The 27,033-nt window shown below is 40.9% G+C and overlaps 2 protein-coding genes across 2 annotated transcripts in view; one reads left to right on the top strand and one right to left on the bottom strand.

Annotated features, from left to right (window-relative positions):
- The first annotated feature begins 177 nt into the window (after positions 1-177).
- Positions 178-5,075, top strand: LOC115568561 (uncharacterized). The gene is made up of 5 exons (XM_030395934.1): positions 178-473; positions 565-747; positions 1,493-1,592; positions 3,563-3,693; positions 4,037-5,075. Exons 1-5 carry the CDS (start codon positions 420-422, stop codon positions 4,325-4,327), a joined length of 759 nt encoding a protein of 252 aa, XP_030251794.1. The 5' UTR covers positions 178-419; the 3' UTR covers positions 4,328-5,075.
- A 12,610-nt stretch (positions 5,076-17,685) lies between these two features.
- Positions 17,686-27,033, bottom strand: part of LOC115569190 (neuronal acetylcholine receptor subunit alpha-7-like) — a 41,748-nt gene continuing 32,400 nt past the window's right edge. The window contains exons 5-9 of the mRNA XM_030397151.1: positions 24,849-25,096; positions 23,794-23,988; positions 23,079-23,165; positions 20,474-20,583; positions 17,686-19,758 (exon numbers count right to left, since the gene is read on the bottom strand). Coding sequence (XP_030253011.1) covers positions 19,138-19,758; positions 20,474-20,583; positions 23,079-23,165; positions 23,794-23,988; positions 24,849-25,096 — 1,261 coding nt within the window. The 3' untranslated portion in view covers positions 17,686-19,137. The remainder of the gene's footprint in view (positions 19,759-20,473; positions 20,584-23,078; positions 23,166-23,793; positions 23,989-24,848; positions 25,097-27,033) is intronic.

Raw genomic sequence — 27,033 nt, 5'->3', positions numbered from 1 at the left:
TTAATTGTTCATCCTGTTGGGCTATGTTGGATGTAAACTGCATAAAATAAGGGCATATGATAAACGCTGTTCGCAACCATGGAAACTCTGCCCGCAGCCTGACCCCTGGCGGCGAGGAGGAGCGGTGCAGGGGGCGGGGTCAGACAGCGGGCGGGACTCAATACTGCACTGTGATTGGTCTGTTCTGATATATCAACAACACGACAACCGACACATAACTAACAACAGTCTGAGTAACATCCTATTCATTTACTTCAGCTACACAACAATGATAGGTTAATGACAGTTGGGACGACCGATAACGTTATTCATTTCACTACATTAACAGCAGCAGAAGCAAGCGTCATTATTTTTCCCGACTTCCGTATTCGTTCTGTGTGACTGGAAACTCTCCTGCCCAGCTCTTCTCCTGCGCTGACATGGCGTGCAACCTCGTATCGAAGTTATGTCGTCCGCCTGTGTTTACTCAACTCGTAAGTTGTCGAGTGCTCTCTCTACTTGTTGTCCAGTGTTTTGTTTGTGTGTGACAGAAACAGCGTGTGACTCTCCTGTCGTCTCGTCCAGGCGTCTCTCCGGCCGGGCTGCTTGTCTCGGAGGAAGGCAGCAGCAGCAGCAGGGGCGGTGGTGGCGGGGAGCAGACTTTACTCCAGCGACAAGCCGCCGGAGAAAATCAGTCGCTATCCAGTCCCTTACAAGAAAGATCTTCCTTATGATATAGTGGAGCTCATGGAGGAGGTTGAATCAAAGGTAAAAGACAGTCCAATGCGGCAGGGCAGTGGCCAGGATTTTAGAAATACTGAGGACATGCCCCCCTCCCAAATCACCATCACTTAGTAAATAATACCAGTGTCAGTACATGGATACAATCTGGACTCAAAGTCGTACCGAAAAAGAAGAACTTTATAACATCAACAATCAATAATAAATAGTACATTTATAGTTACTTAGATTTAGTTTTGTTTTTTCACTATTAAGAAACTATTAAATGGTTAATGAAACATTTCTTAAGCAACCGTAGAGGTTAAAAACATCAGTTCAACTCTCTGATGGCCGTCTAAATAAAGTTTATCCATGAAGTACACAGTATTTATGAAACATGCACAGTATTATCAACATCAACTGCAATTTTACAATGAACAGTCCTAATTTATAGTTTATAAAGCATTTCATCGCTTGTTAAAATTCAGATTCAGAATACTCTATTAATCCCGGGGATTAATAAAGTATTCTGAATCTGAATCTAAAATGTCTATTAGCCAACTATTAACTTAATCAGCTATAAATTGCCATTTGTAACATGTGCATATAATTGTTTATTTTAAGTGATAGATATTATAAAGTGTTACCAAAAGTATTAAGATATAAACGACCCAGAAAACATGCAGAGGACATGACCTCAGTGTCCTCGTAGCTACGGCCCTGCTGTGAGGTATTTAACTCTTCTGCACCTGAATATAGTAACGAGTCTGATTTAACCACCTGTTTCCTACAGGGAGGCTTTTTGCCCAACGTCTTCAAAGTCCTCTCTCACAGACCGGCAGAGTTCAGAGCCTTCTTTGCTTACTACAATGAACTCATGAACAAAGAGACAGGTGTGTTATTGTTTGATTCCTTTTTATTGGCAGTAAGTACAAGTGGTTTTTCTGTGCCAGAAATTTGAGGCATCCTGAGGACTGTGCCTGGGCCCGTGAAACAGGATAAACATCTAATTCTCGGCATGCAAGAATTCGTGGTCCAATCCAATTCCAATTTGATATTTAAGGACTGTGTTTCCTGAAGTCTGGTGACATGTAAAGCAAGCATAAAATGACAAAAATAACATTAAAATGTATAAAATGCAACTCCTTCAGTAAACAATACAGACTTCTGTGACTCTGTGGCATACAGTTATATTTATCACTCTTCATTCATTCATTTATTCATTAATTTTTTGCCCTTGCACTTTAGAGAATCTGTGCATACCACTGCCCTGTTTGTCCGCCCTTCGATGGGGACTTTTATGTGCGACCCCTTTGATTGAAGAAAAAAATTGACAGGACAGATTTTACAGCCCCGTTCTTTTAAAATCTGTGAGTAAGAAATGGAAATTCTTCTCTCCTGGGCATCTGGAATTTGTTCAAATATTCTTTCTCCTCTCCATTCCTCTATGCACCTCTCAGGAGGATGAGGCACAAGAGTACAGCAGACTACACACTGCACACGTTATTATAACTAAACTGGGCAAAAGTGTGAACATTTGTCATAAATTGAGAGCAAAATAGGAGAATTGTGACCCTGGGAGAGGGCAATGAAAAACGTGAGTCTCCTGGAAAAATTGAGAGTTTTGGCAAGTAACATCACAGTGAATCATTCACACTTCACCCGTCATTCAGCACCCGTGGTCGCTGGCTACAAGCTCAGACGAAACATCATCCGCCACTTGAAGTAGCCGAAATGTTATTTGTCAAGGTGCCTACCTTTTAGAGACTCTTTTTCAGGGCAGTGATAGGCTGGCTGGTTGTGTGTTGCATTTCAGTGGCAGCAGGCCCCCTTTTGGAGTGCAGATGGTACATGAGGAGGCAGGTGTGATGTTGAATCCGTTTCAGCTGATGATCAAACAGTTGCTGGTAGTGTGGTTACCACGCTGTGGTAAATAGGGTCTGGTTGGAACAGGTAAATATCAGGTAGGCATGAGCAGCATGTGCTGTTTTGTGATCCTGTCATCATAGTGAGAGGACCACGGTAACACATTAGGTATTCGGATTTTGTGTTGTTGAGTCTTTTATTTTATTAGGTTACCTCAATTGCACTTTGTTTTCATTGGTGGAATAAAATCGAGTGGGTGCTCAGTTAGCCTCCATGTGAACCGTGACATATTGAGTAAGGAGAAATGTTGCCCCTGAGGCTGGACCACTTAAGATCCAGTGGTTTGGAATATAGACAGCGCGGCCCATTATCAAGCTCTTCAGAAATGACTGATAAAAAAAGCCTTAATGAGAAGACATTACCATACAATGTGGAACAGAATCTAGCCTGGAGGGAGCCCACTCCATTTTTAGCTAATATTTGACTTCACTAAACCAAACTGTGTTAAACTCAACTGTTCCGTCTGGGTGTTGTTACTGAAAAATCACAAGCTGGCTTTAATTACATCTGTTTAGCCATTTCACCTCTTAGCATTCAGTTCCTACTTCTTCTGATAGAATTAAATTAAACCCAGTTAATACATCATCTTTAAACTAAACATTATCAGCTTGTTTTGACATGAGATTATATATCAGGGGCCTGTTTTTAAGAAGCAGCTTTACTCGTTTTTATGTATAATTCTGTTTGACCATTGAAACTTACATAATGTCTTTCATCGTGTGTTTTGGCCACATCTGCCTCTGATGCAACGTCATTTTTGTTTTATTGTTGTGAAAGTGTTTATTAATAATGATGATGATAATAATAATAATAATAAAAATAATACTTATTATTATTATTATTATTATTAAGTATTATTATTATTATTATTATTATTATTATTGTTATTATTATTATTATTTTACCAAGTTTTAAATCCGTATCTAATGTCTTCCAGGTGGATTAACCAAGGCGGATCGCGAGCTGATCGTAGTGGCTACCAGTATGCACAACAAGTGTCTCTACTGTGTGGTGTCCCACAGCGCATTGCACCGCATCTACTCCAAGAAACCCACTCTTTCTGATCAGGTATTAGCATTCATTGATTTTCACTACATTGTTGATTTATAATACACAATTACTGTTGTCACAACATAGATGAATTTATCAGAAACATGTAAATAACAGTATGCGATGAGAGTAGACAGGAAGTTGCTTCTTGTCAAAAGCAATTAGGTATCTAAACCTATTCTAGTAGTTACCCAAAATGAAATCATGAACCTGAAAAGGGGAATGTGTCTCCTTTTAACATGCTTTTCATGTTGAATGTCCTTCCTTTCTGAACTAATAACAAACAATCAGAGCAAAACACCTTTTGTTTGATAAAATTATATATTAAATCACATAAAGTCCCCTCCCGTCTTTCACCCAGGTCATTGTTAACTATGAGAATGCCGAGCTGTCACCTCGGGAGCGTGCCATGCTGGACTTTGCTATGGCTGTGTGTCGCAGTGACACCATCACCGAACAGCATTTCCAGTCTTTAGAGGAAGTGGGCTTTGACCGTGAGGATGCCTGGGACATCGCTGCTATTGCTGCTTTCTTTGCAATGTCCAACCGCCTCGCCCACCTTACAGACATGAGGCCAAACTTAGAATTTTATAATATGGGGCGTGTACCACGGGACAAGAGCAAAGACGGGGGAAAAGGGAAAAAGGAGTAGGATTACAGACAAGATAACCAGAGGTCAATGACCATGCGTAACACTGCAGCTGAGAGTGTGTTGGTTTTGTTTTTTTCTTTTTCTCCCTCTGTTGTGAACAATCAGATGTTTTCTAATTTAATATCGAAATGAGGTGCAATATCAGATCTACATGTTTGCAAACTGACAGCGATCAAATGTAAACATAAACTTTGCAATTAGTCCAAGTGTGCTCAGATTATGATTAAGGTGGTGAACCGGAGATGACAGGCATTTAAACATGAGATGTTTTTTGAAATTGAGACCCTACAGTTTGAACATTGACCATAAAAAATAGGATTTTTATGCTTTCTTGTCTGTAAATGTTCAGTGTATGCGTTCTTTTAGATGCAGAATAAGTGTGCGATAGAAGATCTGAGCCTGTGAGGCCTTACTGTGTGTTTATTGTTGGCCCAGATATGGTTTTAATAGGTGAGTAAATCTAAATCATTCACCACTGCAGTCATTCTGTCTGCCTGTCTTACCTTCACATTTTAAATATTTAGGCGGTAGTGTTTGTTCATTGGACACCTGCCATTCGTTCAGAAGCTAATTGCCCATTAGAATACATTAATCACAATTTCACAGCTGTCTTCAAACTTCTGTAAATAAGGTTTGTTATTTCTTTGCCCACCATTGAATCACGGTTTGATGTGTTTCTTAAACTCATGTCTCTCTAAACCTTTCATTCACCTTCTAATATATATAATAAATATTTTTCTTAATAATACGTTAGTTTTGTCACTTTGTTTTTCTGACTATGCCACTAAGCTTCTCAAGAAGCTGAAGACTGTAATCTTCTTTGGGAATTATGGATTTGTAGTAAATCGCCTCTATCACAGTTAACCGCCCGCAGGACAGTCGGCGGGACTTCGACAGTTAAAGGGAAACTCCACCAGTTTAACACATTAAAGTGTTTACAAGTTTTGGGGAGTTCTAGGCTGCATATAATCTAATAAATTGCCTTCAGTGATGTCACTCGGTTGCTAAATTGCATTGTGGGTAATGTAAGCTCCAGGTTTTAAAAAGGAAGAAGAATGCATGGATTAAAAAAATAATCGATCGCTCTGGTTCTGCTGTCCAACAGTGTTATATGAGTGAAATGCTAGACCAGTGGTCCGCTTGTCAAAACCTGGCACTGTAATGTCAAAAATTGGTGGTGTTACCCTTTAAGAAACCACATAATTCTGGTAAAATACTGTGTAGCACCACCAGATGGCACCACATACATACACATATTGGAATGACTTCATTTTTAGACGACAGGTAAAAGATGAATGTGATTTCTTTTTTTTTCCCCCATAAGAGCTGCTTTTGTGATAGAAATTAGCACAACTCCAACAACATGTGTTGAATCATACATGGAAAAAGAAATCTGTCATAATTTTCTAGTTTCTTTGACTGGAGATGTGACGAATCACTGTTCCTGTCCTGAATTCTCTGTGTGCTGAACAGCATTTTTTCATAAAGTGTATTTTTCTGGCAACCTCCTTTTTTTTCCCCCTACTGCTGACGTCCCTGTGCTGTCTTTTATCTAAAGTGATACAAGTCAAATATGACTGCAGGCGTCACCAGAATATTTACTTTGGTCTGCATGTGTGATTGATGTCAGAGTTGCGATGAGAGCCCGTATGCAAATTGTCCTTGTGTGCATCGAAAAAACTACCTAGCTCGCATGAATATTTAGCAGAGTTTCACACTTGAGAAAACTTCCATGTGAATGACTGAATTCATTCCAAAGAATCACAAATGAACACAATGTGTGATAATCTGAAAGTCATCCAAACCGGATATTCACTTCAGTGGACTCTTCAGATACACACACATACACACAAACACACACTCCCATGAAATTCCTCTGACAGAGCTTGAGATGCAATATTTAATCATTTGAATGTGAATCTATTGACAGCAGTAAAGGTCATTTCCTCCCAGGACTCCTCTTGTTCAGTCCTGTCCTCATCGCCCTGATGAAGCGTCGTATGTCTCGGGGCCTGCACATGTAGTATTACAGTTCCTCATTAAGCACCAACCCTTCTGACCCCCATGTATCATATTAGTATTAACAGGAAACACCAGGCTCTAGACAGGGCTAATTTATGGTCTGTGGCTGCCCCCTCATCTTGTAACTCTTCAGGCCAAGGATAGAACAGAGCAGAATAAAATAGAAGTAGAACTCGAAAATTTCTCGACATCTTCTGCTTGTGATCGTAGATGGTCGATGGTGTAGATGGTGCTTGTAATTGTAGATGAAATAAGGTTAACAGATTTCAGCTGGACGCTCTCACCCGTTTTTTATTGTAGTCTGTCGGTAAATTGATGAACAAATCAATCAGGTTTAATCCCTGTTGACAACTGGAAGAGGACTCTGGGGAGGTTTGGTGCTCACGTCTTCATTCTCCTGAGGCAGATAAAACCAGTCATGATGCACACATGTCCAACGAGCAGGAGAAAGGTTGGACAGACAACAGCCATTTCCCTCAAACATCACGTTCAGGGTGGTACTGCTTTGTTCCTGTAAACAAAGGGAATCTGACTAACCGCTTTAATTTCACTGCTGCCTGATTTATCATAAATGAAAAGACAATGGATGAAGCAAATTGGGAGGGACTTCCTGTCATTTTTTAAGTAAAATAACATATTTGTTAAGACCCATTAGCTTCTGTTAACATCTAACATTAGCATTCAGCCACTATCCTATCTAACGTTACTGTAGGCTAATCAAATGGTAATGTTAGCTAGGAAGCGGTTGAATGCTAACGTTAGCTAGTGGCTACATTGAATCCTGAAATGTGTCCTTATTTCCCTCCCGATATTCACTTTCCATTGTTTTTCCAACTGTCAGCTAATTGGGAAGAGGTGAAATGACAACAATTTGTCAGATTCCCTTAGTTTATAAGACAACCTGGAACACAGGGCACATGTGTTACATTATCCTGGCATTCAAGCTAGGAAAATGGCCGCCGAGTGAATATGGGCTCTCAGCAACAGGTTTTAGACTTGAGAAGCCCTCAAGTAAATTGACCAGTTTGACACAAATTTGACATTATTCCTGGAATTCACTATGCACTCAGTTTAAGCGATCTTTACATCCGTGCCCAGTCACCAGGGGTCCCATAGGCAGGACTAGTGCAAGCCCCAAAGACAGATAAGACGCACAAAGAGATGCATCTTTTATGCCCCCCGCTGGGCATTAAGGCAAACTTGTCCACTTTGATTCAACACAACTTTGAAAGTTGTCAGACAAATTTCCCATTCTTTCACTCTGCCAGAGGAGGGGGAGCCAAATGAGAAAAAAATGTGTGAAGCTGATGGTGTGTTGTAAGCAGAGATGTGATATTGAGGAATCAAGATAAGATCCGACAACTCTGACATTTTGAACTCCAGGTGTGTTGGCGAGGAACTCAATTGAATGGCAAGCAGAGGGAACAGATTATAGGACCATTTTACAAGATTAGAAGCAGCGTTGTTGTACGCCAATAAAATCTTTTTTCATACAAAGTGCTGCTATTCTTTCAGAATCTGGAAAACTTTGATATCACAGAGAGCAAGATGAACTCAGACCCTTTGCTATATAATTAGATATGCAATTCTTGAATTTCACAGTATTTTGTCCTTACATACAACATATTAATACAGCTAAGTATATTACTTTATGATTTTTGTTGGTCTTTAGGTCCCTTTGTTTTACACTTGTTTTTTGACTACAGGCACAACGAATACAACAACGAACTAACATGAACCCCTAAAAAAAGAAGGATTTAGGGCTTCTTTCTAATATCACAATAAGGTACAATGAAGCAGTTAGGAAAAAGATACTACCATGATCATAGTCAAGCTCAGATTTTGTCTCCACCTATCTGCAGTCGTTGTGTGCACATATGACACCTCATTATTTAAATCATCATTTGAGTAGAAGTTGAAAATATATTCTGGGAAATAAAATCACCGACTTAAGAAATAATCAAGTGTAGTGGCCGTTACAAACTGATTACATGAGGAATTCTATTTTGGGATGGCTTTATCCTTCAGCTGAGACGCTCTATTCACACACAAGGGATTCTCTCGCACTTTATGGCTTCATTGAAGAGAATGCAGACGGACACAAGGGCTGAATTCAAACCAGGCAAGCACATATGGGACATTAGCAAATGGACAGACACAAGGAAGGGACCATTATCTTCTCCTGTTCAAAATGCGAGTGAGCAAGTCTTCATATGCACATACTGTTGAGATAATGTGTGTAGTCGGTCACAGTCTGTGTGCGTGTGCTGAATATGCTCTATGGGCATTTGCAGCTGAGAACATTTGTGTTCGTTTAGTTTGATGGAATTTCACATGTAGCACAGCGGCTACTTGTCCTGGGATTCTAATCCCAGCAGACTCAGCATCGGAGACAGAACATGCAGTCAGTCGCACAGCTGTGACACAGAGAGCACAAGTGGCGAAAATACAACACACCTCTGCAAATAGGCCATCATTGGAAAACAGGTCGACGATCTTTGATGAATATGCATGAAGAAGAAACGATGCAAGTGCAACGTGACATCAAGTATCGCTACAGAGTAAAAGATTAGTAGCAATCATCATTTAAAATGTAAATGAAAAAATATTGGTGTACCACTTTCAACAGCCACGCTCTCATTTAAGTGTAAGATTGGGTAATCCCTAGGATGCAACGAAGCGTTTACAGAGATGCAAGCATCACCATCAAGCTGCACTGAAGAACACGAGTGTTTTAAGTTGCTGACATCGGCATGCTCAATGTTCACAATGACAATGCTAACAAGCTGATACTTAGCAGGTATACCTACTACGATTTTCCCCATTTCAGTTTGGATTGTTAGTATGCTAACATGAGCTAATTAGGACTGAGCACAAAGTGCAGCCAAGGTTAGAACGGCAGTAGCTTTCATTATAATCTAAAGTTCATATTCATATCATTTAACGGATCACCAAAGTTATCCCAATCCACTCTGAGGGTCACGTGACTATATGTTCCAAATTTCATAACAATCTCTCTCATCATGCTCATTATTGAAGCATTTCACTCAAAAACACAAATATTAGCCTCGTGGCTAATGGCATAGAGAAAAGGTCAGGGATCACATGGCTGACATCTACCAAAAGAAGGTTAACTCAGGATGACAACCCCCACAAATTAACTTAAATGCTCAAAAGCCACAGCAAAAAATATCGTTCTGAATCTGTGCAACTAGTGGCTGGCGCCTGCCAGCTGGCCCTCAGAGCTCAGTGACATCTTCTGCTGCTCACCCTCCTGACAACACTGAGGCAAACGCTCCATGGCTGAAGCTCTCTCACGAGCCCCCAGTCAACCAGTTTGAGAAGTGTTTCAGATTAGACTGTTCCAGACTGATAATCCAAATGCACATTCACTCAGATTACTTTATGCCTTCGGATTACGGGTCATGCATCATCTCATATTTGCTGCTGAGAGAAAGATTCATGCTTGTTCTGTTTATGTGTCCTTGCTTGTGTCCTCGTAAGTATTTATGCAGTATATGTGTGTAGTTTTTGCTTCAGCATTTATGGCTGTCTGTAATCGGAATTATATTCCGTGCATTTTTTACATTTCTTTTTTAAAGAATATTTTATTTCACGATAAAAACTCCAGTTCATGTCCTGTCAGGCCATTAATGGCGCAACATTGAGCCTGTACTCTGAGCTCCTGAGCACACTGGAACTGATAACTACAATACAGACAGTTGTTTAAGCACTGTGATCTGATTGGTTTTGGCATCGTTCCCTGCCTAAAGTTCAAAGGATAAATTTTGCTTTGTTTTTTCTCGTTTTTTTTCACAGTGTTTAGGTTTCAGATTATGCTTGAATCTATGTTGTAATACTCTTAAATATTTCAGGAGTCTGCTTTCTCTGCGGTTGTCCTTGAAACTTGGCAAGAACAACACTTGGCACATTCCGTTGTGCATATTTGCAAATGATGTGCTCATTTGTTTGTGTGTGCCATGAATATGAATTTCATTTGACTCACTTAATTGCCACCATATTTCTTCGGGGGGGATTTACACATCTCACATTTAAAACTAATGTTTTGGTTCAAGCCTGTAGACGGAGCCAAGTAAACAGTTATCCAGACCTCTGGCCCAAAGAGAGGAGCTCTGCTCTGTCGGGATTTCTATACAGAGAGTGGTGAGGACGAGATGATGGATGACAGGACTCCCGGTCCAGCCATCCCTGCCACCGCTGCTCTCTCATTTGGCGATGCTTCACATTAACATTCAGGCTCTCCCTTTTTCCCACCCACAGAAGTGAATCATGGCTTATTACAGTAATGAAAGTGTCACGATAAAATTGATTAAATAATAGCTTAATGAATTACTGAAGCGGAATAGCACAGCAAAGACAGGAAAACAGTACAAGAAAATAGAGACAGATAATACGGCAAGACTGCTTGCCAGCTTGCTACCATATTCACAGTGACAATGGTAACGGCCTGTTGGCTCAGTTAAGCGCGTTAGCATGATAACATTTGCTAGTTGGCACAAAATGCGGAGAGAACTGACGGTAATGTCATTAATTTCATTTTGTCGTAAACCAAAGTACTTTTACTCAGCGGTAGATGAAAAGTTATTGGATCACCAAAATAATGACATTTTATCCCCAGAGTGACATGACAACTTGTCGCCCAAATAGAAACAACAAAATTGTTTGTAACTGCTACTTAGAAAGACACATAGGAACATTTTCTGACTGGAGAGTCAAGTAAAGATCAAAACTTCTGAGTTGGTTGTGCACTGGTGGATGTTTGACAGAAACTGGATGCCCTTATGGTAGAAAAACATAATAAATTGCCCTCTATGGCGCTCATACAAAACGTGGTTAAGTGGCCTCTTCTCACTGTAAATGTATCGTGATTTTCTGCATGCTGGTGCTCCACTGCATACAGCTGGTGCCCTTTTTATTTTATTTTGCCCCTCAAACATCCTGAGTCCGCCACTGTGGTTAGAAAATATTATGGTTTGGGTCAAAATAATTATTACTTTTTAGGATTAGGAGATCTTTGTTGTCAGGGTTACAATGAATATGTGATCATGGTTAAATAGTACAATCCTATCATTAGTGATGTCACCTGACTACCTCCTTTGCTCCTGGTGAATTTGTCACAATGGCCACTAGAGGGCTGCATTACTCTAAAATAAGCATATGTTGTTTTGGGGACCTCAAACTCAAAGTCAATGTTTTTGTGAAAGGACAGTTTGCAACATGGACAAACCAAACTTCATGTTTACTAAAAGACTAAAAGTCAGCGGATCAAATAATGTAAGTATGACATGCTCTTCGTATAGCATTGCAAATAGACTCAAAACAGAAAGAAAGACTCTTTAAAATGTGTTCCGGCATCAAGCCTTCATCAATAGATCCTGACAAAGGTATGATGCAGAGACAGGTCGTGTTTTTAAGACCTGTTTTTTTTTATGATGACCATGATCATGCAGTGCGATAAAGGCATTTTAATAGTTTCAAAGAGTGTCTTGGAGTTTTTCGTTGGATGATTAATATCTGTGCAATTTTCACACCAATTACTCTAATAATTGAAAAGTAGAAAAAATGAATCAACATTATCAATAGAGTGTGAAGAACTTTCTTTCGGTTACTGATCACAACAGCTTAATTGTGTTTTAAACGTAAAACACACTTCCTTCAAACTCGGCATAAACTGAATAAAAACTAACCAAAAGTATTGGTTTGTCTTTCTGTATCCTCTCCGGTTTGGTTGAAATAAATCAATGTGAGTACAATGTGAAAGTATCCCTGCCTGCCATGTCTTGTCATCCCCAAAGTCATAAACATTGTCAGAGCTGCTGTAAATCACCTCTGTATTGTATCCTCTGTTGTCAAACTGTCCTCAGTCGATCGTGGATGCTGTTTTCAGTCCAAGCTCAGGGTTCTCTGCGGTTGTCCTTGAAACTGTCAATTTTTACACAAATTACTCTAATAGTTGAGTATTTCAGTTTGAATCACAGAAGCGGACCAACAAGTACACCAGCCGACAGGATGATAGAACCATCCATAGAGCCACGCCACTAGCTAAAAAGTAAAGCTAACAATGAGTAACAGAATAGAAAAAACAGGAAGTGATTCAACCATGATACTGTTTGGAGTGTGTGAAGGTGAGAGACTGTTTGGATCTGAGGACCAGACAGGTGGCCGGGCAACTTGGAGGGCAAGGAGCAGGAAGACGATCATCTGGTGTGGCAGCAGCATCCAGCAGGGTTGTTTCTAAACTCCGACCCCCAGGGGATTGTGGGAGGGGTGAATTAATGGGGGACTGGAATGAGAAGACGTGAAGTGAAAGCAAGAGAGAGGGAAAGGCTCTGGGGTGACATCGAGTATCTCTGCTGCAGAACTGACGCGTGTCTGTTTGTGTTAAAGAAAGAATAGCATGTGACTACCGAAGCCCACCAACCAACAGTAAACACCCACAATCCTCCTGCCGCCCATATATATGCTATTTGAGAGCTGCTTCATTTTTCTTTTAACTAATAATGCAGGGCCAGCAGTCCAGCAGGCAGAGGTCAGTGGCATATTGGATGGTAATAAGATTGAGCCCCAACCCATAACTTTTTCATAGATTTCATTACGTTTCCCTTTCCTCACTTCGCCCTATAGCTCCCTTGACCTGTTAGTGATTGGGATTTCAAAATAATTTACCCTCACAGATTAGATTGTTACCTGTTTTCCCAGAAGAAAAAGGAAAGCATCTTTGTTTTGGTTCATAACTTTTTGATTCCCTGTGAAGTATACATCAGCTGCATGCTGAGCTCAGCAGTCTGACCGTTTGACACTCTCTGAACATGCAATCTGCTCTCGCTCAGGCCCCCGCCGTGCGCCGTGTGTGTGAATTCTGTTTATGTCGGCTATGTACGGGCATATTTGTGTCTATGTGCGGCTGCAGTGTTGCATGTGTGTATGGGAGATATTCAGACTCTCAGTCTTGCACTTGGAGGCTCTGTATCATCAGATCCACACATCAGAACCTCCTGTTGCTGGCCTGACATAAAACAACAACAACATAACAAACACAACGGCAACCACAACAAAACTTGTTTACATGTTGTCATCTCAGGAGCGTCTTGACTGGGGAGGTCTGGCTGAATATTTCAAGCACAAGTCTGGCAGCTGAGCTGTGCTTCCTCACAGGGGGGTTGGGATGTATACCAGGCGGTGTTGATGAGATTTGGGTACACGCATCTGCTCCGATGGTTTGTTTTCCCCAAGATTGTTATCTGATTTTCATAATGTGAGACATAATATAAGACATGTGGCAAGTGGGGGTGGGGGGCAAAAAGTCCCTGAATTCTGAAGACCAGGGGGAACCCTCTCTGGAGACAAATAATCTACTTGTGTTTGTTTACGGCAAAGATAGATCATTTTCTGCGTTGTTCTGCATTTTGTAAAGAATACTTATACTTACATACTGTATAATTAATATAAAAATACCTTTCACCATTTTATAAAACTGCTTATGATATGGAGATTATGGTGTGTATTTGACTATGTATGTATGTTCTTTGTTCTTTGTCCTTTGTTCACTGAGCCTCCACCTTTTCACCACTGTTGTGCTCCGATCCCTGACGAAATTCACACATATGTCTCAGAGGAAAGTCAGGACGAACATGTTTCTAATTAAACTGTGTATAACGTGGTGAGTGACTGCTGTGTATTCCCCACATAACTGAATAATTACAAGGTTGAATATATTTGACTTTTCCCCCATGACAAACACCATTGTGTTCTGGTTTGTTACAGTCATGCTGTATCAGTGTTATACATGGTTTTACATAAAATAAAAACACAATCTAGCAGTTGCCGCAGCATATTGTTGCCTAATCACAGCTGAAATGAACACATTCATTTGGAGTTTGAATGAAGGTCCAAATGTGTTAGAAAAATGAATTAACATTATCAATAGGGTGTGAAGAAGTTTCTCTCGGTTACTTGTTACTCGCTTAATTGTGTTTTAAATGTCAAACACACTTCCTTCAAACTCGACATACACTGAATAAAAACTAACCAAAAATATTGGTTTGCCTTTCTACATCACCAGTTTGGTTGAAATAAATCAATATGAGTACAATGTGAAAATATCCCTGCCTACCATGTCTTGTCATCCCCAAAGTCATAAACATTGCCAGAGCTGCTGTAAATCACCTCTGTACTGTATCCTCTGTTGTCAAACTGACCTCAGTTGATTGTGGACGCTGTTTTCAGTCCAGGTTCAGGGTCCAGCCCTGTTCACTCTCATGTCAGGCTGTCAAATCCAGTTGAGCTAACTAGGCCCATTGGGACTCCCCCTGTTATCCAAGGTCCTGGTCGAGACAAACTGTCAATGTCTGTACAGATATAGCACATTTTTTATGCGTTAACAAAAGTTAACATTTCATAATTCTGAGGCCTATAAAGTGTCACTAACCTTTGGGTCAAACATCCAGATAAAAGACATGATCGTCCATCCAGTTTGGTCAGACTTTGTGTAGTTATACATAGATTCAGTCTAGAGCCAGTTAAAGGTTGGAGCAGTTCACAAGGTCAGGATTTTGCCGGTGGGAGTTGAGTTTGACTGTGTTTGGGTGTGCTTCCTGCTCCTCCTTTTAGGTTGTGGCTGCTGGGCATTTTGGGCATCCATGACTCCTCCTGCCTGCAGTGATGGTTATTTTTTATGTGTACTAAGACAAACGCTGACGTCCTTCCACTTCGTTTTGCTCCAACAACAGTAATGAAGGCAACTGTCTTAGACGTAATGAATATTTTGAGCTATGTTTATTGTTATTGACAGGTTAGTTTTTTCAGTAAGGACGTTTTAATAAAGTTTAATGAGAGTTATTAGTTTTGGGTGCCTGTATTGCCACTCAGTGATTTGGAGAATGCTTTATGTTTAGCTGCACCACACTGTACTATTGCCAAATACTTGTGCGCATGCATTATTTGAAACGCATTTCCTTTAATCCTAAACACACAGTACAAACAAAACAATTTACATCTGTACTTCACATGATCCTGTAAAATTTGATGGCATTCTGCTTTTAAAATCTTTTAAACCAACTTCTTTTAAGTGTCCAGTCTATTATCATCAGTGCATAGCCACTTGCGCTTATTGTCCTTCTGCACACGCATACATGCTCGCACACATGCTCACACACACTCCAAAACCTCAAGGGTATAGCTAAGTTAAGCAGCGGAAAACAGAGGAGGAGCTGAAACAGAGAGAGAGGGATTAACCTTTAACACAGTGAAAAGAGAGAGGCTGTTTGTCTTTCAGCCAAAATTCCTTGAGAGCCTTTGGGCACTAGGTACACCCACACATGCACACAAACACGCACCCACACACACAAATACATGAACATACGGACTGGCAGAGGCTCAGCCTTCATCATGAACTTCCCAATTCTGTCATTAACATAAGATCTATCCCTGTAGCTGGGATTATCTGTTTATCCTCAGTTATGTAATATCCTTTATGTTTAGCCTACTGACCAGTTGCTATCATTTAATCCAGTCCATCTCTCTCTCTCTTATGATCTAAACAGACCTTTATAACCATACACAAGCAATGTTTCAAAGCATTTATTCCTTTCTTCTTGGACTTCGGATACTGACCCCTATTCAGATAGATTACAGACAACTGACGTACCGGGCTGCTCTGTCTCAACTTTCTGTGATTTACGGAGTTTCCTGATAGCAAAATGTAAGCGCTGCTTACTGTAGCTTCAAGTTGGCTCTGCTAGCTGACAGACATCATGACAGAGGTGAAGAGACTGAGGAGGACGCTAATGGAGGAAGCTCAGAACAGATACAGCGATCACTAACAGGCCGCACAACAGTAAATCTCAGAATGAACAAACAGTGTTCTGATATAGCTGTTCATTTTCTCCAGGTGTGTGACGACTGAGTGGAGGGCAGTGGATATGGCATATGACAAATGTATCCTGCATCCTGACTAATGCAGCTGTTCATTATAATCACTCACATACACTCACACAGACACACAACATAGAGGAAAACTTATCGCATTATAATGTCTGGCTGCTATTTTCAGTCTTAGCATGTTAACCAAAACGTAAATTTAGTATTTTATCAATTTAAATAAATTCCACCATTGTAAGGTAAAGCTGTTGTCCTTGCTCGGATCTAATTGTATCTGAGATATTGGCTTACGCATTTCTCACTCAAGCCTTGATACCGGACATTAACCATCGTTTTAACTGTGTAAATTACTGTAACTATGGGATACACAATGACGCCAAAGTAATGGAAATAGAAGTTTTTGATAATTGAGTTCAGAAGCATACAAAATGACAGAGTCAATGCTCTGAGGTTTTTGGTTGTCCTCGATTCTTCAGTGTTGTCGAAATAAAACTTGAAGTCTCTTAAAAGAACGATTGCACCAACTACTAAAATGTGGGCCCTCTCTTGTTGGTTGGAGTTCATCCACAAAACATCAAACAATAGAAAGTTGAGAGAAAAAGCCTTTGTTGGCCACACAGAAAAAAAAAGAAAGAAATCAGAGCATATTTCCTAGACCACAGAAGGAAAACATGCCCCACATTCTTCAGCGTGCAAGCATTTTTGGCATATTGTGGCTCAGATCTCTATTTGATACCCTCTCCCCATTCAATATTTTATTTCCCTTCCTTGACACCAAAGACGTTTTCCCACCACTACTGAAGAAAACTAGAACTTTAATGAAATTAGGGGATATATGTCAACCTGGCCAGACTCTTCTATTGTTTGACCTGTCCGAAAGGAAACTCAGGCAGATGACTTCTACTTGAATTTGACTTTTTTGTCTTCCTATCAAGGTTAATGCATCCTGTCTCATTAACATGATGGCATTGTGAAATATATCACCAGTGTCAACGCTGGATATTTCGAGACCTCTGTGACACAAACACCAGACACTTCTTGCTATTATTGCAACTGTTTTGCAACCAGTCAAATGATTAAATCCTATTTTCTTTCATGTGATCCTTATAATTTTTCACTCGAGACAACTGGCTGATTTCCTTTTTTGTTTTTCAATTTGGCGTCTAGTCATAAAGCAGAATAAACTCTGACTGAACTTGCAACTTGCAGAGTTGAACAGACTTGTTGGTGTTTTGCCCAGTTAAGTTACGTAAAAGTCTTGATGTGTTTATACCCTGCAGCTGCACATAGACCGAAGACAAGGTAGCAGCTTTTTCTTTTATTTGGCATAATGCTAATGAGCGCACCGACAAAGCTTAGTCGTTATTGTACTCTATGTCTAGAACCAAGTAGCCCCCTCTCTCCATATTCTCTCCCCACAGATGTATCAGAGTCGGTTTAACAGAGAATAAATAAACTTTTATTGACATAGAGAGCAAAAAACTCACACTTGGAATAACAGAGAAAGAGATAAAGAGAGCAATGACTGTAGCTATGATTGAGAGGTGGCCGGGAGGTGGAGGTGGAACTCACTAAATAACTTCTGTTGTGTGAATCAGTCACTTCTACAAAACACAGATGAAACGTACTGACACTGGGGCCTTTTATAAATCTACAGTATATTCTCCAGTGATATGGGGGTTGGGGTGGGGTTGTGAAGTTTTCCTCTTGCTGTCCAGCCTCAAGCCACCAAAGTCTGCGGTGTCAGAGGGTTCAAAAGTCACATCCCGCCTCATCTTCATTGACCACATATGTACAGTGAAGTCCGACAAGTACAAATCCCTGCTATTTTATGGAGGTACATGATTTTTTACATTTCCAGCAGTTAAATCAACACACTGTACACTTCAAAATACAGCGTTTAACTGTACTTTACAAGAACATCTGTGCATCTTCCGTAACCAGCCAACGCCAGTACAAACAAATCAACACAGACCTTTTTGGTACAACATCCTTGATGTTTCATATATACACTGTCCCAGCTGTTGTTATTATTATGTTACAGATTCAGCTAAAGTAAAACAGGTGAGACAAAGTTAAAAGTAATCCTAAACTTGCGTCAATTGCTCTGTTGATCTAAAACAAAAGCAAAAATGATAGAATTCACAGTGAAACATCTCATCCTAGTCACTAACCAAACATCATTATAGTGATGGTACATCATCAGAAAAAGTAATTTACTTTCTTATTGACAGTTTCGAAAGTGAACAGTTTTTTTGTATGAGCTCAGACTGACGTGTTTGTACATACATTACAGGACAACAGTAGTTAGGATGATTGAAATTGAAATGAACTACAGAAGCAGTGAGGTGGACCGTGGTGCTGTTTTTTTTTTTTATGACAGGTGCAGATAATACAATGATATTTACACTGTTTCAAGGTAAAGAGACATATGCAGCCACATTATTTCCCTGTTATTGATATCTTGTTCGATATGTAAAAAGAAAACCTATACAGCACTCTCTTTACTGCCCCAGTGAGTCCCAGCCTTTCTCTCTCCAGTTTGCAGTCTTTCCCTCTTCTAGATGTGAACAATTGACAAACACAGTAGGACATGAATGTATGTTTTATTGTGAATGCTCTAATGCCTCTTTCAAATTACTTATTTTTTTAATGAGAACTGTGTTTCCTGATTGGTTCTGTTGACTACATGATTCAGCCGCTTGGGAGAGCTGCAAGGCTTTATTTACAATGTGTCTCAAAAAAAAAAAATGTGGCTCATCTCCTTTCCAATACGTTGCCCAAACTGTAGGTTGGGGACCACATACTGCCCTCTTCACTGTTTCCTCCCCCCCCCCCATCCACTTTCCCTTCTTTATCCCTAATCTCTCTCCTGCTGCTGTGGCCAGCTATGTGAAGTCCTTTGAAACAGCCTCTATGAAATTGGGTGCTGACATGAGGATGGTGAAGGTGCAAATGATGGAAAAGAGAGAGAAGGCCACCAGGCACAGCCGGTCCACCACCGCTGCTGCAAACTTCCACTCGCTGCAGACAGCCTCAGCCTGGTCCTGGTCCCGGAACCGCTGGGCTATGTATGACACCTCCTCCAAGATGCGCTGGATCTCTGGTGGGGGGATGCTGATGCCCATACCCCCTCCACCTCCCATCCCCAGGCCTCCAACACTGCCAACTCCTCCAGGTGGCTCAGCCTCATCACTAGGGGTGCCGTGGGCACGTCCCCCAAGTGCTACCCCAGAGTCGCTAGAAGGTGGACAGTGTGAGCTCTCTATGGGGTGGTAGTTGCCGAAGTAGAGGCTCATGGAACCGTTGGAGGTGCCTGTGGGGCAAGGTGGGCAGGAAGTCTGAGAGAGGGGAACACCGAGGCTTGGCAGGTTGCCCATCTCTATGGAGCTGGTGCTTGAGTGGTGCTGGGTGGCATGGCGGTACTTGTAACCTGGCCGCTTGCGCTCATCACCAGGTTGTTTCATTCGGAGAAACCAGGCACACCAGTTTAACAGAACCACCCGAACCTGAAGGGAGAGAGGTAGTGTCAGTGGAGCACACACAATAACACATTCATACAAACATAGGCATTTGTGCTAAATGTTACGTATGGCAACATGTAGCAGCAGATAATTCTGTATCATTTGCCTGATGGCAGCAAGGTGAAAAGATTGTGGCTGGGATGGGTGTTGTATTTCAGTTTCCTTTGGGCTCTGCGGACATCTCACTTCACCGATGTCACTGATGCTCTGTAGATGGGTACCAAAGATGTTCTGGGCATCTTAACCACCTGCTGGAGAGGCTTCCTGTACTGGGCCGTGCTCAAACCATGCCAGTTTGAGATGTTTCCAGTCAGGCCGCTTTCTATTGCCCCTCTGTAAAAGTTTACCAGAATTTGGCTCGGGAATTTAGTTTCTGTAAAAAGTATCTGTGGTCTGTTTGAGAAGAAGTCCAATATCAAATTGCAGTATGTGGTTCTCAAGCCCAGACTGTTAAGTTTTCCAATCAGTTTCATTGGTGAGATTGTGTTGTGTTGTTGAGCTGTAGTCAACAAAGCGTGTTCTGGTATCGCTGTTCTAAGTCTCAGGTTGTGTTAAGACTGAGTGGAGGGCAGTGGATATGGCATCGTCTGTAGATCTGTTGTCTTTGATGTGAAGATACTTGATGTACACGTTAAAGTACTAGAATTATTATCAGGAAGGAAATGTAATCGGACTATATCAACTTAAATAAGTCACTTACCCACTTGGGCATCTTGCCTCCGTGAGGGTCATGATGGTGAAACTGCAGGACTATAACTGTCACCACCACAGACATTCCCACAATCATCATTGTGCTTGCGAAGTACTGGGCTGCAGAGTACACAACAAACTATGTTAATATGCTTTTAGTTTTATGCATTCTATGACTTGTTGGAATGTTTTTTACCTTTTGAACTCCCTCTTAAACTGCTCCATTGTCGCATTTAATAAACATGTACTTACAGGTGAAAAACATTCAGCTTAAATTAATTCCCAAAATGGGTTGATTTCACACCCTTACATGAAAGGAAAGCAAGTCTGATCAGTTGGTGCAATAGGTTATATTGCCAAGGGGAGAAGATGTACACTTGCACTCTAACAGTAGAAATAAAATCTGTGCAAAAATTGAGATAAAAGAGAGAATAGGGGTAAACAAACTAAAAATCAGTAGGGGATAGAGAGAGAGAGAGAGATTAGTGCTGGTTCTGGAGGGATGTTTTCACCCACAAGGGGGAACAGAAAAGAGAGGAGGGGAGCATTAACTGAACACTGTTCAAACACACATACACATACAAACAACCACACACACACACACACACACACACACACACACACACACATAAAGTATAACTGAGGGCCTGCCCTCCTTTCTCTTTCTTTCTAGTGACTTTGAACAAAGAAGAGCTAAACTCAACTACAGCTACTGCGGTGCCAGCAAAGTCAAACTTCATGTGACCTCATGAATTCAGGTGTTCTAACCTTAGTTGTTGGGATCATAAAAGGAGTGGGGGTGCTTAAGCAAGAGGAGATGGATCAGAGAAGAGGTGAAGCAGAAAATGGTCAAATGTCGAGTTGAGGAGAGAGAAGAGGTGAGTTTTCAAACGTTAATAAACAACTGAAAAGAAACATGAAATGGCCCAAATTGATTTGAAAAGATGTTACGCTTTTCAACTTAAAACAGGTTTGCTGTGAAAAAAAGCAATGACATATTTCGTAGACTGCTGTACGAAACTTCACCCAACTTTCCACTGGCATGGGGGTGAGAAGATATTAATGATTTAATTTTCATTTTGGGTGAACTTATCCTTTATGCAAGAGGAGAGAGGTGAAGCAGAAAATAATAAAACGTAGAGTTGAGAGGAGAGAGTCCTGCTTTGTGTTTGGTCGCTGCTCACTTTGGCTTTCTTTATGGAAAACTGCCTAAAGATTTGAGTATGTCAAAACATAAAGCTGGGGACATTCAGTCATGAACCACAGTGATGATCAGGGCTGAACTAATTTTTAAAATGAATTAAAATTACAAATGAACCGAGCCAAATGGTCTCGAACCAGATAAGAAAGGTCCAACTGAATAAACTCAAATGAAATGAGCAGCTCTCATTTGGTGATAAAGGGCTGATGATAAAAGACGTATGGCCTGATTCTGGCAGGCCTTGTTTTATATATTTACAGTCCAGTTCAAGCAGCTACAATAACTCATATCAGCATTCGGCCACCGCGTTGTAAAGGGACATGAGTCATTTTAACAAGGCTACTAAATGCGTCCCGGTTGGCCTTGTGTTGAGGTCAAGGGAAATAAAACATAACAGATTAATCATGCTACTGATGAAGCATTTATCAGGCTTTTCTCTGCGAGGGCAGTTATCATTGCATTGACGAAGCGGCAGCCATGTTCAAGGATGACCAAACATTACTTACACAGGTAACGTCGAGCTGATAGGTACAATATATTTCACTTTGAGCGAGCGAAACTGATATCACACAGTGCACACAGGACTGCAGTTGTAATTCAGAGCATGTAAACACACACATACACACATACAGGACTTATATCTTCTCAGCCTGGTGAGCTCTCAGTGATGAATTGGAAGTGTTAACCCGGTTAACAAGTCCGCCTTTTCACTTGCTCCGGAGAACCTCTGAAGTCTTTCTCTCTGACAACTTTAGCCCTTGGCCTCTCCCTCCCCTCATCCATTATTTCTTCTTCTATCCTCCTTTCCTTTTTCTCGCCTCCCCAATGGAGAATCAGACATTTCACAGCCTATTAATGGTGCTGACAGCTTTTAGTTCTGGCCACCAAATTTACTCCAGGAGCACAGTGAATGATGTATAGGCACCCTCAGGCTACTCAAACCAGAGTCCAGCCACACATCGATGTGGGTTTTTTATTTATTTATTATCTTTTCAGGCGACTGTAAAGTAAATCGAGAGGTCAAGCAGTTCCTATCCTATAAACGCTCTATAAGTAATGTGTGTTTGATATTATTGGTGTTTACAGGAAGTGCAACAAATACTCAGAGGGACAGTTACAAGGGTCAGTAATGTCTGTGCGCTGACAGAATCGATCGCCACTTTAGTTTTCTAAGGAACCTCTTCTCCTTTGCACAAGAGGAAAAGTACAGCATCAGATAAAGCTCCTGGAGATATTATCTGATAACACCGTGTTACAATGACCGTCCTGGGGCAACATTTATTTTGGTGTCGCAGGAACAACACCAAATGGTCGATATCAGATCGTGCAGTGAGATTAGTTGCTTCCATCCTGGTGATTCTACATTCATGAACATTTAAAATAACATGTAATCACAAACGTGAATGTAACCCACCAATGAGAGGAACAGAGTCAGACGTGGCAGGCATGATCTCTGCTACCAGGAGCATGAAGACGGTTAGCGAAAGGAGCACAGTGATGCCTTGAGACAGAGAGGGAGAGAGAGAGAGAGAACATGAGCTTATACGTAATGATGCGATCAGGGTCACTGGTGTATGAAATCAGTCCAGTAATTACTTATGTATCTAATCAGTTATGTTCTCGTGACTGCAACCATTTATCAGCTGCCGGCTCTTCTGACGTGTCCAAGGTAGGTTACAGCTCCAGAGATCCCTCAAGATCTCTGACTATGTAACTGGTGACTGCTCATCCACGGACTGCTATTCATCAAAGCTCACCAGGCACCGATAGAGCTCCAAAAATGGAATTCATGGCAAGACTCTTATTTTGAAATTCAATTATTCCGGGGTGATTTGACATGCATGTATTCACGGCTCGCTGTATGATTCATAAGGACATGTTTGTAGACAAATATGCCGGCACACACATGTGAATATGCTTTGATGTGTTTATGTATTAGTGTAGAGTCAGTCATGAATGTGTTTGTATGCGCTGTGAACACCCTCAAACTAATACTTGCATATTGCTTGTGGTGTTTTAACATGTAATTCCAGATAGCTTTGATTCTTGTCCTTATAAACTGTACTAAACTTCAATTACATGTTTTTTTTTATGTTTTGTAGAGCACTATGTGTTTAAGCCCTCCTCACCAAGAGAAATCTTTTCCCCAGAGTCCGCAGGTAACAAGAAGACCAGCAGGGCCAAGCCAGAGATCAGCACACAGGGAATGAGCAAATTGAGGCCATAATATAACGTCCTGCGTCGCATGGTGACGGTGAATGTCACATCGGGATACGGCTCCTTACAGCACTCGTAATACAGCTCATTTCGCTTGGCTGGCACACCTGAGAAAGAGGCAAACACATACAGGCCAGGTAGAATTGTAGATAACAAATTGTATTGAATAAACAATGTATGAAGAACACCACCTGACTAACTAGAGAAGGTAATTCCAGAAGAAACTTGTATCATTTATAAAAGATGTGGAATATTTGAAGGTTTGTTGTAAAGCGGAAGCTAGAGTGAATTGCTGGCTTTAATTTTTACGTACCAGCTAAAAGAGTATCTATATTACCAGCTGGGAGTTAAACCACCTCACTTTATTCACTGCCTCGAGCTGCATTGCTTAACTGATGGCTAGGACAAGAAGAAGAAGAGTAGAAGAAGAAGAAGAAGATTCTTCAGGTTTGAATGAATAGAAAAAAAGTTAAATTGGTACAAATATTTAGAAAAGTGGGAACTTTGCTCTGACATTATTGTTGAAATCGCATTACAAGTAAAATATTTCAAAAGAAGGAAAACTCAGCAGAATCATTTTGTGTTTCTGATGGCTGAACTGTCCCACCTTGAACTCCAACTCTAGGGATGTGGTGTGTTTCTCTCACATATGGCCTGGCTACACACCTGCCAGTGTGTCAAACATTCCTCTTGCATGCCATCTGCTGCTGTCTGACACCCACTTCCAGCTAACCGTCACCTCAGGGGCACAGGCACCGCTACTCTGTCCCAGCTGGAAGCACCCCGCTTGGGAGGGCTTCCAAAGTTTCTTCCCCTTTTCCAGTTCATCTAGCTACAACCATCCAAATGGTGTTGTGAAATCATTTGTGTAAAAGTTATGTGTTTGACACAAGAGGTTGGCAAGGCCTGATCCATTTGGGGGAAGCACAAATGTGGAGTCTTCTTCAGTTACGTCTGTCTCGCTTACCCACGAGGTCCCACTCCCCATTGGGTATGTATGTGGATGTGTCCACATCCAGCATCTGGAGATCCAGCAGCCAGCCGTTGTGCGTCCAGGAGCCAAACTTAAGGTCACACTTTTGCACATCGAAAGGGAACCAGCGCACGTCAATGTAGCAGGTGCTCTTCAAGATGCCCGGGGGGATGTACTGGCAGTAACCCGAAGCATTCACCAGAACATTGGTGTGGAAGGTGGCATCGAACCGCTCATCCGCACTGAGGAGAGAACAACAGAGAGCGATGTTTGTGTGTGTTCACAACATTTTAATCCTCTGGCTATGAGACAAAGTTCTGGCAAGCTAAAACATCTCTTAATTGCCTTTTTAATTGTTTTTGACACAATGCTCCGAAACCACAAGCTGGCAATTAGTTCAAAATGGGTTTTGTCAATTTTGTACCATCGCAGAGAGATGAAGACTCATTATATAATAACCTTGTGAATGAATGTAAACCGTGATGAAAGAAGTCGCGGGAGGGTAATTTTGTTATCTTTGCTTGTTTGCTCCAATCAACAGGACAAATTAAGGAATAGAAAAAGTATTTAGTCAGAGGGAGAGGACATTAATTTGAAGAACAGCAACCGATCTGCATGTAAAAAACCTGCGGTAAGTGATTTTCTTGGCCACTTGGGAGCAGCAGAAAACAATCATCATCACCTTTTAAGGTGGTACAGAAAAACTTGTTGGTAATCAGTTGGTTGTTTACGCATCCAGCAGTTATAAAGACACAATACTATTCTTTTGTGTGCACATTTTTAGAGCTTTTTATTTTATTTAAATTGAAAACAGCTGCCTGCTGCGGGCCAAAACTCATAATGAGAGCAGTGAAAGTGAACAAAAACAGCAAAGTTGTGGACAACAATGAACTAAAGCTAAAGCTCTGTATAGCTGTCCCACTTTATGCCAATTTATTTTAGTCTCCAAAATGGAAAAGAAGCATAATAATCAGCCTGTTAGATAAGGCCATATCTTCACTGTTTCAAGTGTTTGTGTATATTTATACATATCGTTTTTAAGTGTGCTGGTTTCTCTTCTCTCACAGCCCGCCGCAGAAGTAAGCAGTGAAGTGATATTCATACACTGAGCCATCTGTGGAGCAACATCCTGCCGCTCCAGTTCTTTTTCCCCCAACACATGCACAGTTAAAAAAATGAGGTGAGATCCAGGGTGCATCGAAATTAAATATTCACCTTCATTGCTATGCCAAAATATGCAGTAGGTACAAGGAACCAAAATCAGTGACTTGAGAAAAACACCACAGATGCCTGCTTCAAGGCTCTGCAACTCACGAGGTGCCGAGATGATGCAAGCGCAGCCGCAGCAAGGTTTAGCATGAGTTTAGTTTGGAATGTTTAAAGTTTTGTGATGGATTTGGCTTCACTTGGAATCTTAAAATCCCACAAAAGTCGATGAAACCGCTGAACAAAGTAGAGTTTGTATTCTCTCTTCAAGGAGCAAACACTACCTTTGGGAACAGACACTAACCCTAGATCCGCTCCAGCTCTAGCCTCCAGTTGAACTCTAATTAAGTATTAACGAGCAGCTCCTCTGGTGTCGTTTAGAGTGTGAACTGTTAAATTAAGTGCCCGGAGCACTGTGTGAACTTTTAGTGAATTTAGGCTCTTCACCACATTCAGTAAGTGGCCAGAATTCTGTTCTTTCTTGTAAAACTGATTCTCCTCTGTAGCAACTGGGCAAAAACATAATCTCTCCTCCTCTTCATTGTTACTTTTTTATTATAACATGTGACAGCTGAAATGAATTTAAGTTCTGTATTGAGGCCAGTGGATATTATGTTTTGTAAGTAAACACAATTTGTCATTGTGCTATTTTTATTTTGGATTATCGTTTTTTTCTTTGACCGAGACACTAATGTTGTTTAATTGAGTGTCTTAGTTGAAATTCATCTGGATTCACGTAGCTCCATCTGCAGTTACATAACAGGTTTCTCTTGATCTGTTGTCGTCATCAGCCAGACGGGGAGTTTTTAAAACAATGTTATTGTCAAGTCTGAGTTGTTTTACTCAGACTTGACATGTTTACTCATATTGTATTTTTTTCCTCACTTGTTGACAGCCTTCATGAGCGTAACTGAATATTAACATCCAGAGGAGAGTCAGAAAAACAATCCTGTAACATTTCAGGAACACAAGC

This window comes from Sparus aurata, chromosome 18 (assembly GCF_900880675.1).
Source record: "Sparus aurata chromosome 18, fSpaAur1.1, whole genome shotgun sequence".
Lineage (NCBI taxonomy): Eukaryota > Metazoa > Chordata > Actinopteri > Spariformes > Sparidae > Sparus > Sparus aurata.
Note: the sequence above shows the minus strand (reverse complement) of the source record. Positions and strands in the feature narration are given on the sequence as shown.

What these genes read in the sequence shown, in the direction of transcription:
- LOC115568561 (XM_030395934.1), top strand. Translation starts at nt 420, where the DNA reads ATGGCGTGCAACCTCGTATCGAAGTTATGTCGTCCGCCTGTGTTTACT. An exon ending in TGGAGGAGGTTGAATCAAAG is followed by an intron (nt 748 to 1,492) that starts GTAAAAGACAGT and finishes TGTTTCCTACAG; the next exon opens with GGAGGCTTTTTGCCCAACGT. An exon ending in ACTCATGAACAAAGAGACAG is followed by an intron (nt 1,593 to 3,562) that starts GTGTGTTATTGT and finishes AATGTCTTCCAG; the next exon opens with GTGGATTAACCAAGGCGGAT.